This window comes from Eumetopias jubatus, unplaced genomic scaffold (assembly GCF_037043125.1).
Source record: "Eumetopias jubatus isolate StellerSeaLion01/CBP00866 unplaced genomic scaffold, mEumJub1_p1.0 scaffold_7, whole genome shotgun sequence".
NCBI lineage: Eukaryota > Metazoa > Chordata > Mammalia > Carnivora > Otariidae > Eumetopias > Eumetopias jubatus.
In genome coordinates, this window is record NW_028274813.1 from 69,221,713 (window position 1) to 69,239,091 (window position 17,379).

At 31.1% G+C, this 17,379-nt stretch overlaps 1 protein-coding gene across 5 annotated transcripts in view; it reads left to right on the top strand.

Moving 5' to 3' along the window:
* Positions 1-17,379, top strand: part of NOVA1 (NOVA alternative splicing regulator 1) — a 148,590-nt gene that overhangs the window by 115,111 nt on the left and 16,100 nt on the right. For 3 of the 5 annotated variants that reach the window (XM_028114867.1, XM_028114868.1, XM_028114870.1), the window contains exon 4: positions 9,130-9,201. The exons of the other annotated variants lie outside the window; for them this stretch is intronic. In XM_028114867.1, the coding sequence (XP_027970668.1) occupies positions 9,130-9,201 (72 nt within the window). The remainder of the gene's footprint in view (positions 1-9,129; positions 9,202-17,379) is intronic. 5 annotated transcript variants of the gene reach the window in all.

The following is a 17,379-nucleotide window of genomic DNA, read 5'->3' on the forward strand; positions in this document are numbered from 1 at the left end:
TACAGTGTTATGAATATATTATAATTTTACCAATATATAGATAAAAATAAGCCTGACTAATCATATACAAACATAGGAATTAATAATTAGGTAATATATTTTCAAATTACAGGCTAACATTCAATTTCCTATTAATTACCATTAAAAAATTTTTTCCATGTTTACATCAGGTAGCTGTTATTCCATATAAAATCATTCCATTTTATACTCTTTGTCACTGTCAAAATGGTTCAATTTGTATACCCTTCACAACTTTTCAAGGAAGTATTTTTTAATTTATGCATGGCAGAATGTAAATAATTTATAGCTCTATACATCAATAGGTTTTTTTATTCTTCACAGCCATTTATAGTTTTGAAATGTTTAGTTTATCTATGCTAAGTGAATACAAGAAATATTTTTAAAACTGACCCCAGGACTCTAGAGGTGGTCAGATTCTAAAACTATGAGTTTAGTTAAAGACTTCTGGGTTAAAATCACCCAGGGCTAAGACCTTACAGAATTGGCCCTAAAGTGTAGGATTTATTGACTTTCTGCCTTACTCCAGCCTATTACTTCTCTCTTTTCTTTTATAACTTCTGTGAGAAAACTTCAAAAATTTGAGATAAGAGTGAACATCTTGATTTTTTAAAAAGTAAAATATACAGTGTAGTTTGAGTAGTATGATATCACTGGTGGTATATTTAGGACAAGGATATGAATTATTAATTATTTTTATAATAATAATTAGTACCATCAAATAATGGAATATGAATCATTGTTAAAATTCTGATTTTTCTCTATGCAATATGAAATTTGAAGGCTATCATATATATAGGACCATTACAGATTGATGAAAACCAGAATTTGAAAATGTTTGGTTTATTTTTACTTGCCTTGTTCAGATAATGTTATTTAAATTCAAGATAAGTGTTAAAAAAAATAGTGATTGACTTTTGTGTATTTGCATTCATTTGTAAGCCTTGTAGATATTGATGGAATTAAAATTATTGTTGATTTTAATATTTTCATGTAATCAATAATGTATGCAATTAGAGCATCATTTTAAAAAATTATCAGACAAGTACACTAAATCCAGTAGGACAATATATTTAACCCTTAAACCCTTTTGTTGTAAATGTAAAAATTGAAAATTTTACTTGAAAAATCTGGAAAAAAGATCAAAAATATTTCCAGCATATTATTGATCAACAGAGTTTTTTATGTTCTAAGTTTTGTATTTTAACAGTGTAAGATTTTTTGTTGGGTTTTTCTCCAAATATTAAGTAAAGCATATAAATTTAAATGACCACAATTTTATTTCTGAAAATGCTGGTTATCCATCATCAAATAATATGTCCAAAATAAACTGCTCTAGAATATATAAAAAAATTTCATATGATATTTATATATGTTGTAGATTATAATACATAGAATCACAGTAAGATTTCTTTTAAATGGTGGTGTTTCCTTTAACTGATAACATTTATCTCTGCTTTGGGCTTTATTTAGTCCTGAAGTTAATTTTAAAAACAATTTCTTTAAAACATCTTTTTAGAATTTTCTTTTAGTTAAATTGTACAAAGAATAAAATTAGGATTTTAAAAAATGAGACAGCTAGAAAATATAACTTCTGCATAGAAATGAATTCATGTTGAATATGAAGTTATAGATTTTCTTAATGTTTATTACTGCATGTCTATTGTTTTTTATGATTGATAATTTTAAGGTCTTGCCTCCTAAAAATGTATAATTTGTATGTAACTTGGACTTAAAATAGGAAATCAAAGTTAGTTCTAAACAAATAAAAGTTGCTTTAAAAGTTATAATTTCAAACCATATGTTATGGACTTTTAACAGAGTATTATATTCTGATATATACATATATATATATGTATATATACCGTTGGTAACTGAATAAATTGCATGAACCAGAACATTCTGCCCAAATGAAACCTACCCTTATTGAGTGAATGAGTGCTCAAACAAATATAGTTTCTTAGGAAAATAGTGCAAACTGGTCTTGCAGGTCTTTCGTATAGTGGAATGATGAAATCTAGCATGACAGCCTTACATCCAACTTCAGATATTAGATGTTCCCTCTCAAATGTTTTTTGTTGTTACTGTTTTATTTTAAAAATATGTATTTGCTAATAGAGGAATTCCAATACTTTATATATTCAAATGATAATAGTAATAATAATTAACAGGTATTGAATAATCTAAATATTGTAGTCTCTGTCCTATAATCTTATTAGGATTAGTAAGGTTGTTATTATTATTATTATTAAGTACCTAATATCACTGTGCTTATTTTACAAGTCAGTATACTGAGAAACTGATATGCAGCAAGAGCCAATAAACCAAAGTTAAACACATTAATTATAGCATAGAACATACTATTTCTTATGTTCAGGACACACAAATAGCAGAGACATTCAGTGATCTTCAAATAATTTAAACCCTGTTTGTAGAAGTTCTGATTCCTGGAGCACATCTTTAGCCCAGATTGTTTAATACACATTTACCCATTTCCATCTTTTTGTATTTTCAGCATGATACTTTTTTCCCCTCCTAGGATTATTGAAACTTTTCTTCTTTTAAGTCCCTCAAATCCTTCTCTAAATATAGTTGTCTATACATAATGAGTCAATACAATAAACCCTAAAACAAGGTAGGAACCGCAAATCAGTCATATAGTTAGCATTTGTTAACTTCTTTTGTCTGTTACAGATTTTCAGCAGTTTTTTTCCCTTCTGGCTCAGATGTATTCTTAAGAAAAGCCAAATTAAGAGCGAAGCAGCTATAGGCATTTAGAGCATTCTCTTATGTTTAAAAAAATCAAATGAAGATATAAGAAATCTTAGTCAAAGAGTTTTACTTCTGTCATGAAAAATTGGCAAAAATAGCACATAATGTGTTCACTATTCATCCATTCTGTCATGAATTTATTAAATTCCTTCTTCCTGAATTGCAAGATATATTAAATTGTAGCCCTTGCTCTCTAAAACTAGTTTGGGAGAAATCATAAATGATTAAAATAACTTATAAAAATGTCAAACCGTATTATATACCTAAAGTACAATATAAACAATGTACTATAAAAGTTCAGAGGCGTGTGAAAGAAATGTAGGCAAGAATGACATTTGGTTTTATAAAATGGGTGAAGATTTGAACCGGGCCTTGAAGATTATATAGGAATTTCCTAATTAGAGGAGAAGAAAGAAAAAAGTTATTTTAGACATGTGAAACAATATGGATTTGAGGAGAAAGATGTTGTGGTTGAATAGTAGGGAGACTCTCGTAACAGAAATGGAACTTTTGGGTTGGAGTTTAGAGGAAATTAATGTTAGACAGATAGGGTGGGACCAGATAATAGAGAGCCTTGGGTGTCTGGCCAAGGGGCAGTCTGTAGACTATGGATACTTCCTAATATTTCCCAAAAGGGCTCTTTTCATTTCTCTGGACAGTTAGAACAAAAGGAGGCACCTCTGCATTTTGTTACCTTCTGTGATAAAAATCCAGACCGACTCTTAGGCTGCCTGTAGGTTCAACTATTGGTTGGAGAAGAGAACTATGACAATTAGCTGAGTGATCTACTATGCAGATCTTTAGGTTTGAAGGTTTGTAAGATAATATTTTCTAAACTTCTTTCATGTAACACTCACAAATCTAAGGAATGTTAAGCTTTGTCAGGCTAAATAAATAAAGGTTTGGTGGTCAAGAATGAAGGATGAGTAATATTATAATAGTGCTATCTATGGTGTTTATTGTTTCTGTGCCAGCCATTGTGCTAGGCACTTTACATGTAGTCTCACATTTTATCCATCTTCACAAAAATCTGTGAAGCAGTGAAAGAGTACAGAATCCATGTTATACTTATGGAAGCTGATGTTTAAAGGAATTGAGTAACTTACCCAAGGAAATGTAACTGGTAATTGATCTTAACACTAGGCTATATGGCCTCCAATTTTGAGCAATGCTGATAAAACGAAATCCAAAAGATGTCTCTCTTTGGGGACTTTTCAGTGTCTGGAACAAGTTTATCCAAGAAGAGAACCTCATTTAAAATAGAATATCTTGGGTCAGGGTAAAGTTAAGAGACGATGCAATATTTTAAGAAGATAACAAACACCTAATCTCTTTTGGTAGTGAAGTTGAGACAAATACCTGAAGTTGAAAGATATTTCTAAGTAAAATCTGTAAGGCTTTGAGACTGATTTATTGTAGTTCCAAAATGGTGAGAAAAGAATGAAAAATGGTTATATATGGTTTTGAGCCAAGCAGAATGGAAAAGCCTAGAAAGCAGTAAGTGAATTTTAGTTAGGTGCCTCTTTGAGATAATATTTTTTATGTGTTGCAGACAGATTGAATAAGTTGTAAGTAGTATGCTTTTCTCTTGAAGTAGTCTTTTATAGAAGTACAGGTGAGAATGTAAAACTGAAAATATAGATCCTTAATTACATTCAAGGCGATAATTTCACCTACCATCTTCATAGTAGGAGAAGAGAAAAAAAGCAAAAAATGAGATAAAGAAGCAGTTACCAAGAAAAGTATGTCAGCGGCATTATAGTCTAGTGTAGTTAAGTGCATAGGATCTGGAGCAGGACTGCCCAGGTTCAATTCCTGGCTCTTTATTTGACCAGCTGTGTACCTTTGAGTGAGTTGTTTTGCTTCTCTGTACCTCAACTTCTTTACCTATAACATGGGACTAGTAATAATAATCTATTTCATAGGGATATTGTATTAACTGAGTAGAACTATACCTGGTTCTTAGCAAGTGCTCTTTATTAATGATAAAGATAAAAAGGAAATCAGTAGTACTCCCTGTGATAAGGAGGGAAAGTTTAAGGAAAGTTGCTAAAAAGGATCAAATACCCAGAGAAAAATACAAGAATGATTTTTTTAAATAGGAAATTATTGGTGATTTAAAAGCTAGTGTTAATCACATGGTGAGAGCAAAGTCATTATTTCCTACTAATATTATTTCCTAAAAGTTAACAGTCCAGTTAGGTAAGGAGAAAAAATGGTATGAAGGGTAGAAATGCTGATTTGGAATTTTGGATATACAAAGAAGTAAAATACAAGTTAGCTAAGGGAGGCTCACATAAGAGGGAATGGCTTGTGTTGAAGAATAAAAAGGAGCTTGAAAAGGCAGAGAAATTAGAGATGAGATTACTTTGAGGGTACAAGATGTCTCAGGAGTGGTAGAAAGTTAATATTTAGGGTGTTAAGGTCCTAACCTATGAAGGGTGGGAGGTCTGAGTATACAGTTTTGTCTATAATGAAAAGAATAAGAAGATGGAGAAAAAGGTAGTTTGGAAAATGGAAGAAGTTCAGATGTAGTCAATTGTAGTAAGTAAGGAAGTTCATTCTGAAAAATCATGATTTCTTTCAGGTAATAAAGACTATCAGTTGAAAGGTAGATAAAATACATGGGATTGAAGGATTGAAGAAAATGATAAAGGTACAGGATAGCAATTATAAGGAAAGTAAGCTATGGAATAAGAATAAATTCTGAAAGACCTGTGTAAATTGGACAACATGAGTTTATACTAGTGCTGAGGGGTTCCAGATAGCTCAGACATTGGAAGAAGGGGAGGATACTTGGCACAATGAAAAACCAAAGAGGACAGTTACATATTCACACATTTTATCCTTTCTTTTTTAATAGAGCCCTATACAGATTTATTTAACAGAACTCGAAACACAGGTTTGTGAAGGTGATTACTTGAGTATTACTCAGCTAGTAATAGATTTTGAATTACAATTGAGATTTGTTGTTTACTGCTGTTCTCACTATATCTATAAATATCAGAGGTTCTTGACAGTCTGTTACTGTAGATTTGCTTGGAGGTAAGCTGTGGATATTAGAGTTTATTTATAGTAATATTTTCTGGTCCAGCAAAACTGTCACTTGCTAACAAGAATGCATTTTACAATTTGTAATTACTTTCTAGTTCTTATTCCCAGAAGGCTAATTATATCTACATTTAACTAAATGTCTATTGTTAAATCATGAATATTTTAAAACTATTTCAAAGGATCTGCTATTTTGAAATTGTAAAATACTTCAAATTTTTCTGCAACAAGTAATTCAGCCTTCAATCTTTAAAGCAGAATTCTTAAACAGCTAGTCAGTTCATGTAAATAAAAACATATTATACTTTTCCATTTGAAAGATAAAATTGTGCTTAAAAAATGACTGTCCTTCACAATCACTATTTCATAAATGTAAAGAAAGCATTTTTAGAGGAGACTGTCCTTTGTTCATGTTTTTTATAATAAATATTTTAATATACTGTTGCTTATATGGATATTCAGTTAGTTACATCTTCATGATGTGTAACAGAAATTTTACTAAATGATTTTTAACTTGAGACCACTAAATTTTAAATCTTTGTAGTAAGTAGAAGTAAATGTTTTGTTTATAAAATATAGGGAGACAAACATATCATACATTATATTGTACATTGAAATATTTCTTATAGATTCTTTGGTTCTATTTCTGTTGTTCAGAAAACTATCAAAGCTGTTTCATTAATCTAATTAATAAACATTTTTAATTAAAGGCCTTATTGTAATATATTTACACTTATCTATTTGTTAGAACAATTTTTTGTAGCTAGTACTTTACAAAATCAACCAAAATGAAAACTTTCTGGAATCTTTTTATTGCTATAACAAGTTGGTAAAGGGAGGAGACATTTTGTGTTTAAACTATGTGAATAATAGCTACAAAACTCATTATGTGTTTATTTCATTATGTATTCATTATTCTAGGAATTTAAATGAAGAAAATATATTTAGAAACAATTTATTGTGATATTTTGATAATCTTATCCCTTGAAGCTCAGATTTATATGATTTTCGCCAGTTTATTTGAAATATTAAACTTTCATTTCTTAATCAGATTATGATATCTGATAAGCAAATTTTAATAATTTAAACACATTAATATTTTCCCTGAAGTTTAAAGTTATTGTTTTTTGTTTCTGTGAGAAATAAATAGCGTCAGAATTATTAAGGGCAATGATGTAACTATGAGTTGTATCAGTTACTAATACATGTCCAATATTTCATATATATGCCAAGCAAAAAGAAAGGGATTGAATAAATTGACAGAAGATAATATTAATCTAAGTGACTACAAATTCTGAGCCACTTGATATTACTACTTTTTCCACATCATTCTTTGCAGTGTTTTAGTACCTTATTGAGAATTCATATCCAGGGCAAGGTGGATGTCCTTGTGAACCTATGGTACTTCAGGTTGATTTTACCCGATGGCAATACAAGAACCCAACACATATTTAGGGCTTCTGTAGGTTAATGAACTTAAATTCTAACCTATCTGGGGAGAAATGACCTCTAGATTTATTTCACGTCTGTTCATCAGCAACCTCATAATCTGAGATACGTACAGAACAGATTTTTAAATATATGTTAACTACTCCCAGGAATTCTCTGTAATAACAGTCGTAACCAGAGGTGGGAAAATAAAATCTTTACTATTCATCATATAGTAACATGAAGTCAATAATATATGTTCCAGCATAGAATTGTGTGAAAAGAAAATATTAGAGCAATTTTTAATAACTGAAAGTGAAAGTCTCTCTGGAGAAGTGGCGGGAATTTATTACAAAAAGTGAAAACAGAAAACAAAAGATTTGAAGATTTTGTTTCTTCTTTTATGAGGTTTTACTTCTGAATGTAGCTCCTGTCCCCTTTTAAAATATGATTTAACAAAAACCTTGGTATAACTCAACATGAAGTGTAGTTTTCCTCAAAGTATTTTAGGTTTTAATTTGGAAGAACCAAGAATCACTTGAGGCGTGAACTATTTATAACATGATTTGATGTTAGAACGAATCTTACTTTGTTACTGGAGAACAGTAAGTTAAGTAGAAGCCTGTGAATTTCCTATCCTTTCTTTTATGCTTAACTGTTTTGTTCTACCCAAATCAGAACTTTTGAAATCTCAAATGAAGAAATGTGATTTTATGAAGTAATTTTATCTGCTTTTCCAGACACTGCTGAACCTTTAAAGTTATGCTTTTGCTCATATCTGAGTAATTTTGATGCATATTTATTAATATAAAACAAAATGTCCACATAGAATTGTGTCTGTACTATAAAACTATCCCATTTCACCTATTAGGAAATATTATCTATTGAGAGAGCTACTTAAGCAATGCTATTTGCTAAGTGAAAATATATTTTTTTAAAAAAGAAAAGTTTAACATCTTACACTTCAAGGTTATTCTATTAGACTTGAGAAGTTTTTAAAATATATTAATGGATTGTTCAACAAGTATATTATGGTCTCATACAACATATTTTATATATAGTATGTAGAAGCATTTCAGAATGAAGTGAACAATAAATATGATTCCTAATATTTTCATGCTTATTTTCAACAGAGGCTGATAATGCTACAATACATCTTAAATTTTTAGTCTTCAACAGAAATGATAAAAATATTATGGCAATTTGTTAAAATGCTATTAGTTACTTGTTTATTAATATGAGGTTAATGTTTACATTTTCAGACGGGCTCTAAATTTGTTAAAAATTAATATTTTAGAAGATAATGTGATTTAAGAACTCAGAACTACAAATTTAGTTGCTTTTAAGTATGGATCCCTAAATTCATGTGGAATCAACTTGTTGGTGATGTTCAACATATTAAGTAGGTGGATGCTTTTATACCAAAGTAAACTTCATTTCACCACTTCTTCCAATCCCCGACTGTATTCATTGATAGGAAAACGACTCTTTCAGTCTTACTCATTGAATTTCTTGAATTTTTGTTTGACATCTCTTTTCCCCCAAGCAAACACGAGGGAAAGAAAAGAGACTACTATTCATGAATATGGTCAGGATGCCTTTAATGCTCATGTGGATTTTGTATCTGTCACCATCATGATTTCAAGTCATGAATTTATTTTTACATGCTTATGCATGCATATTTACATGCATTAGTTACTTAGTTGATCTTAAATTCCATTAAATTTGAATGAGTAGGAGAAAAATTTGTTCCTAGGATTTTGTTCTCGTTATATTACATTTTATTTTATTTTGTTTTATTTAAATGATCAGTTTAAGGCTTTTAAAGGTTGATTTGCTCCTGAACTGCTTTGTTCCCAGACATTGCCATCTTCCCCAACTACCACCAAGTCCTCTCCATCTGACCCCATGACCACCTCCAGAGCTAATCAGGTACAGTATCATCCTGTCATCTACACCATACTTTTCACGGGTGATTGCCTGCACACTGGAGAGAAGGATAATGGTGGGTTAAGGATGTATTCGTTCATTCACATATGTGCACCATGGTCAGATTCCAAATAACCTGAGAAAGAAAGATCGATTATTCCTGAATATTTATATGCAGTTTTTTAACTTTAGATAAGAAAAAAATATTCAGATGGTAGACTTCTCGAATTTGGGGTTTTTCCCTTAAAATTATGACTTTCTGGAGCTCTGCGTGTTATTTATTGAGTCACTGTCTATAATCTCCATTATTGGTTCTTCTTAGGATTATTAGTATATAAGTTAAGAATATCATATATGTAAAAAAATGTATAAATATGACTTATTGAGCAAAGGTATATCTTTAAAAGTGAATGCATTTTCATTTGTTTTTTATTTCAGACATGCCTTACTATGTAAACAATTTTCAACTTTCAATGAAAAACATTTCTAGCAATCTAAAAATAACTAAAAATTGGTGTTTGTGATAATTTTATTTCTGTTATACAACTTAGGAAATGATATGGTCTTCTAATTTAATATGACCATTTTCTTTAGTGCAGTGGCAGACTTTGCAATTAGAAATATATTAGTTTGATTTGATGATTGTTTTGGTACTGAATATTTGTAGGTCATTTTTCAAATATGTAGTTATTTTTGGCACATTTAAATAATTCATCTAAAATATCTTATGTAATTCAGAGCCATACTGTACTTGACAAATGTTGAAAATATATTCATTAAAATGATTAAACACATTTTCATTTTGTCTGAGTTGAGCTTCATTTAGGTGAGAGATGTTATTTTCTTTAATATTTCTACTTTTCCACTAATACAAGGCCTTATGGGATTATTCAATTATTAAACAAAAGCTAATCTTTTTAATATATTTTTTATATAGTTGACCTTATTAATTTTAAACTATATTTGCTAACTATATTAAATGTGCCTTTTGCATGTAATCTAATATAAGGCTGTCAGAATTATTTTGCTTAGTTATTGAGTCTAATACTTTTGCAACCTCAGGAAAAATGTTAAAATAATAACTGGAAGCAAAACTAACATAGGGTACAATGTTATTCTATAGTAGGAGCTTGATTTTCATTTTATGCAGTAGCATTCCCTTTAGACAAAACTGTAATACTCTCATTTTAGTCCCAATAACTTGGTTAAAATACTACATATATCTCTAGTGATGAATCCCAGCACCTCTCATTGAAGGAAATGGTATGACATAAAATGGGAACAAAGCTTGTAATATTAATGCATGAGGTTAAAAAAAGTGTTTATACATTTTTACTCATCTACCTTATCTCTTAAGTGAACTTTAGCTACATGTTATAGAAAACTATTGGAACAACAACTAACTTTATTTTTTAAATATTTCTCTTGTACTTTATCATTCTTTCCTTTCCAAACAAAAACAAGACAAATCAGTGCAGCAGCAATAAAAACAAAACTAATGATTTTTTTCAATGAACAATGTAAAAAATCTTGGATCTGGAAAGAAAACCTATCTCAGTAATTTTGTCTTTGAAGTTAGATTTGTGTTTTCTTTTATTTATTTCATATGAACATGTGAATTTTTATTAAATGATTTCTTAAAAAGGCTAGTTTATACGTTGAAGTCTGCTAATATTTTTGCCCTCTAGATATTTACTATATCCACTTCTACCAATTCTTTTTCTAATATTTGAAATAATAATTCCTTGTGGTTTTGTGGTTTGTCCACTATACTCAGTTATAGTTGTTAAATATATTTTATTTATATTCTGGTTTCTTCTGTTTTTATACAAACAAGCATAATATCTCCTGGATAACATGAGGCAAGATATACAAGAAGAACAAAACAAGATTTTTAAATTTATTAAAGGAATTGTAGTCATCATCCATCCTTATGTTATTAGTAGTTTGTGATCATTTTATTCCCTCAGTATTTCCCAATGAATTCAAATTCACACTATATTAGCTTAGATCTGTAAGGGTAACCAAGATAGAAAAATGGGTTCTAATATGATCATCTTAAAATCTCCATAATTAAAATGAACTTTTAAACCTCTAAGAAAATTATTTTCATGTGTTACAGCTAATATGATACCCTCTGCTGTTAAAACTATAAACTTTCTCCTTGTGAACTTTTATAAACCAATATAAAATATGCCCAGACAACTATTTGTGTTATTTTCATCAATAACAGCTAAATGAGTTATGATTGAGTTCTATTTCCAGAATAGTTTATCTGTGTTACAGTGATGTCACATTATCAGAATAATGTGATAAAAAGGGCTAAGGGACTATTAATATTCAGAAAACCCAAAAGTAAAAAGCACAGAAAATATACCAAGGAGTAAGTTTTATTGCAGTTTCAACATTAAAAATTGTTCTATTCTTTTAAAAATGATTACATGTTTCAGTACATACTAAATTTTACTTTTTCTACCCTCATGTTTCTACAGGTCAGACTATTTCCACAGGTCAGAGTGGCAGACTATATCTACAGTGTTGTTGGTCTATAATAATTTCCCCCTGAAAATTGAAGGACTATCATATAAGAAGTCCTACAGAAAGGTGGTTATAAGTCAAGACTGGTGCCAATTGCCTATGATCAAATCCTTGTTCTGGCACTTACTTGCTGAGTAAATTGGGTTTCAGTTTTCTCTTTTGTGAAATTCAAATACTAAGCATCTCATAGGGTTGAAGAATGAAATAAATTCATTGTTCTTGAACAGTACAGTATCTAGAATGTAATGTTAACCATAAATGTTAGGTTATGTTTATTTAATTTATTTTGTTCTGAAGTATCTTTCAAGTGATACAAAAAAGAAAGTATTCTTTAAGATGGCAAATAGCATAGCATAGAGCTTTTGAAAATGAAGAATTCTAAGAATTCCAAGATACTAGTGTTGCTTGCTGCTTTTTTAACTCCAAAATATTTCTGTAATCAAAGTCTCTCTATTCTTTTTCTAGATAGTTTAAACTACTCTACAGTTATTTTCTTCACTAGTGAGAATACTAAGTTGTATGTTGTCTAATGATAAAGCAAAGTACTGTTATTTCCTTAATGAGAAAGAAAAGTTAGTAGGGCTAATCGTTTTCCAACTTGGACTGTTTTTTGCATGTGTCGCATATTGCAAGGTGCAACTTTGAAATTTCTTACATATGGAATTTTACCTATGAAGCAAATATAAAGATATGACAAATATAATTAGATTCTTTAAGCAATGTGTTTTCAAAAACCTTAAAAACAAAATAAAAAACAATTAGTTGGGTTTGATCATCTGTTCTAAGTTATTGATACTAAATTTTTCAGTTACTTCAAAATTCAACAAAATGTTTTTGTTAATCAGTCAATGGTGCCAAAAATTAAATTCCAGCTTTAATTTTAGGTTCCTGGTTCTTAGCTCTCCTGGGATTCTTCTTAAATTTCATGAAGAAAAAAAGGAAAAATAATGATTGCAGAAATATGTGCTTTATAGACATTTACTTATTCACTGATGAATTTGAAATCATATACCAAAATATAATAAAACATGAAAATAGGTAACTCATATATAGCACCCTTGCTGTGGTTACAGGAAAACACAGGTAAAACTCAGCTGGTCTTTCTTCAAATTCATGACTGTAGTTCTCAAATGGACCCTTAATTCTTCCAAACAGTCATAAGCCCTTTCACTTTTTTACTTTCTAGATAGCTATTTTATAAGTTCTCTTCTTTCAACCCTGTATTAGTTTTCTTTTGCTGTGTAACATATTACGCAGTGGTTCAAACAGCACCCATTTATTATCTTATAGTTTCCGTAGTCAAGAATCCAGGCACTGCTTCACTGAGTTCTCTGTTCGTGGTCTCACAAAACTGCAAAGTATCAGATGGAATGGAGTGCATTCTTATCTAGAAACTTGACTGGAGCCTAATCCCCTTCTAAGGGGATCCAGATTGATTGCAGCATTCAGTTCCTTGCAGTTGTGTGGCTGAGGGTGCTGACTTCTTAACTGTCTGTTGGCAAGAGGCAACCCTCAGATTCTAGAGGCTGCCCAAGTTCCCTGCATTATGACCCTCTCTCCAGTAGGCACTTTGCACCCTGACTTTTTGCATCTTGCAAAGCCAGCAGGAGAATCTTTCTCCAGTGTGTGCTAGCAAGATGGAGTCTTATATATTGAACCTAATCACAGGAGCGACTTCTCACCTCCTTTGCCATACAACATAACTTAATCACAGTACTGACATTCCATCTTTTTGACACATTCTGTTGATTAGAATCAAGTCACAATTTTCACCCACATTCAAATGGAGAGAATTGCACAAAAAGTAGCACCAAGGAGGCAGAGATCATGGGGCCATCTAAGAATTCCCATATCAAACCTTCCAATATCTCTTACTCCCTCCTCACTCCCAACTGATGACCTTACTTCCTACTTCAGTGAGCCAGTATTTTACCCACATATTCTACATTTTCTTGTATTATCTTACCTTCTCCTACCTAAAGCCAGTAATTTCAGTTATACATTAAATCTCATCCTTCTTCCTTTACTCAAGGACATCCCTTCAGCAGTTCTTCCTTCTTTCTCCTTTATCTTTCAAGTTTTTTTTTCTGTGGAATCATTCCCACCAGCATACATATATCTGTTTTTTCTCCCATCTTAAAAGACAAAACAAAACTTCTTTCAATCCCACTCCTGGCATCAACTAATGCCCCTCTCCTTTTTTTTTTTTTTTTTTTTTTTTTTTTTTTTATGGGTTGCTTAGTTGTGCTTAGCTTGCTGGATTTTATTTTATATTTTTTTTATTATGTCATGTTAGTCACCATACAGTACATTGCTGCTCTCCTTATACTCCTCTGTAGCAAGATTCATAAATTTTCTCTACTGTTTTCTAATATCTCTCTTCGCATTCTTTCTTAAATCTACTCCAGCAAGATTTTTTTCCTCCACCATTCCACCAATACTGTGTTTGACAAGGATGCCAGTGATGACCACACTGCTAATTCCAGTTGTCTGTTCTCAGTGCACATGTTACTTGGCCTATCAGCAGTATTTGTCATAATTTATCACTTCCTTGGTATGTCTTCTTTACTTGGCGTCCAGGATACTGCACACTCATGATTTGTCTTCTGCATCATACCATGTGCTTTGTCTCAGAATCCTCTGCTAGTTCCTCCCCTCATCCCACTTAATGTTGGGAGTGCTCCACATCTTAATACTTGAAATGACTTCTGGATTTATACTTTTCTTTCTCCTTATCTAATACCATATGCTGACAGTCTGCAAAATTTATGTCTTTAGTGCGAGACGGGTTTACTATGAACCTATGAAGCTTAAGCCTTAAGATTTCTCACCTCCTCAAGCTTACTACAAGGCACTGTACCTAATTTTATGTTCATAATTTTTTTATGTTCATAATTTTGAATGTATTTCCCAAAGATGTCCCTTAAAATTGTATGATTCAGGTTCCACATAACTTGGGTTCATACTTATCTCTAATCCAGATTTGACAGTGAAACTATAGACTATATTCAGTTTCCTGTGCAGCAGTTTCCATTTGCATATCTAATAGACCTCTTAAATTCAACAATCCAAAAAACTACCCCAAACCTGTTCCATCTATATCAGCCTTTACCATCTCAGTAGAAGACAGTGCCATACATCCACTTGCTCAGAACAGAAATCTTGGATTCACCCTCATCTCTTTTGTATTCTAAGTCCAGTTCCTGTAAGAAACAGTAGTGACTCTACCTTTACTAAAGGATGTAGAATCTTAATCACTTCTCATTACATCTGCTGCTACCCTAGTCCAAGTCTGAATTATTGCAACAGATTCCATATAGGGTTTCCTGCCTTTCTACCCTTGCTCTCCAAAAGTCTGTTCTCCATAAAGTCTGTATTTCTTTTAAAATGTGTCAGATTATTTTTTCCTTTGCCTATACCTATAATCGTTTCCCATTTCACTCAATAAAAACCAAAATCCCCAAAACGACACCCATTAGCTTGGAAGATCTATCCCTCACTACATTAGCTCTTTCACTTCATTTCCTACCTCACCTCCCTACTCATTCCGCCCCAGCCAAATTTACCTGCTTGCTTTTCATTGCAGGCATTAGGCATGCTCTCGCCTCAGTATTTAGCTCTTGCTTTTCATTCTGCATGAAATTATTTTATCTCCAAGATCTACTTGACTAACACCTTAATAGCCCTCAAGTCTTAGTTCAGATTAAACCTTCTCAATAAGGCCTACGTGACTACCCCATATAATACTGCAAACTGGCCTCCCCCTGCTCCCAGTATTCCTGTTTCTTTTTTCCATCACCTCATAGAATACCATATACTTTGTGTATTGTCATACTTACTGTGTGTTGTCTTTCTCACTTTCCTAGAAAGTAAGTTGCATGATTACAGGGATCTTTGTTTTATTCTCTCATGCATCAGAAGCAGTAATCTGGAACATGATAGGTTCTCAATAAATATTTGTTGAATGACTAGTATTAGGAAGAATAGGCTTACAGCTATATGTTTAAAACTTTATTTTTGAAAATCTCTTCAAATGAAATTTTGAACGTAAGTTCTCTAAAAATATAAACCAACTGGATAAAGGTTTTTTTTTTAATTTTTATTACTTAAGTTTGGTTGACATACAATGTTAAATTAGTTTTAGGTGTGCAACATGGTGATTCAACAATTCCATGAAAGGTGTAGTTACTTTCTGTCACCACATAATGTTATTACAATATTATTGACCCTATTCCCTGTGCTGTACTTTTCATCTCTGTGACTTAATTTATTTTGTAACTGGGAGTCTGTAACTCTTAATCCTCTTCACCTATTTCACCTATCCTTCCTCCCCTCCTTTCTGGCAACACCAGTTTGTTCTCTGTATTTATGTGTTTCTGTATTGAATAAAGAGGTTAAGTTAAAGGGACACAGGCTTCTTCATTAGACTTCTGTTTTACTCAGAACACAGTGTGAAAGCCAGTCAAGCTCTTATCTCTTGTCTCAAGAATTATCATAATTCTCCACCAAAATATCAAAATTAATTTTCATTTCCTTCAACATGTGTATGTGTGTGAAATGTCAAGATAGTGTTCTTTATAAGTGTATTTAAGAAAGTTCTAGAAAAATAGTGAAATCCAAATGTCCTTTTTAAGTGAACTTACTGATTTTATTATATACATTAGAGTTTATGTACTTTGCTTACTACTAAGAAGAGCCTTATGAAATGCTAATATTAAAAATTCGCTAACATTTGAGTGTAGTTTCTTAGTGTATGTCGTATACATTGATATCTTCAAAATTTCCCAAGAATCTTCAAAATTTCCCAAGAATAAACTGAACCAAAAATACATAGAATCCCTATCAAGAGAATGTACAATTTTCAGATAAGTACATAAAACACTTCCTTAATGAATAGACTTAAAATAATTTTGGAAGAGACAATTAAATATAGAAATAGCAATACTTTTAAATTAAAATGCAAATGTATTGTAATTTTAATTTTCTTCCAAATTTTTTGGTTTTGAGAGAGAAACAAAGGCAAGCGATTTTAATATTCTATGAAGAATAAGTGCCTAAGAATTACCATAAGGCTATTAATAAAAGAATATCAAGAAAAATAATATTTTGTGGGATGACATACTTCACTCAGTATTAAAATTTACTATAAAGCTATCATCATAAAAGGAATGTGGTACTAACACAAACAGATATAGTCAGTGAAACATAATAGAGATTTCAGAAATCCAAGTATATATGAAAATTTATTTTATTATACATTAAGAAAGGTAGTATCACTTAGGCGTTAAGAGAACTGTGATCTGGAGTCATTATTCCTGGCTTCAAATCAAATCTTTGCCACTTCCTAATATTCTGATTTGAGGAAACATTCTTAACTTTGCCATGTGTGTTTCTCATTGTAAAATGTAAATAATAACAGTGCCTAGCTCATAGGGTTGTCATGATTCTTAAATGAATGAATACATGAAAAGTGTTTAGAATGCTGCCTGGTCCAGAGTAATATTTAAGTGTAATTTTAATTCATTTTGGAAAAGGATGTTTTATTTAATAAATGGTGCTGGTATACTTGACTACGCACCTGAAAGAAAATAAATTTAGACTTCCACCCTGTACAATATGCAAAAATAAATCTCAATGCATTCA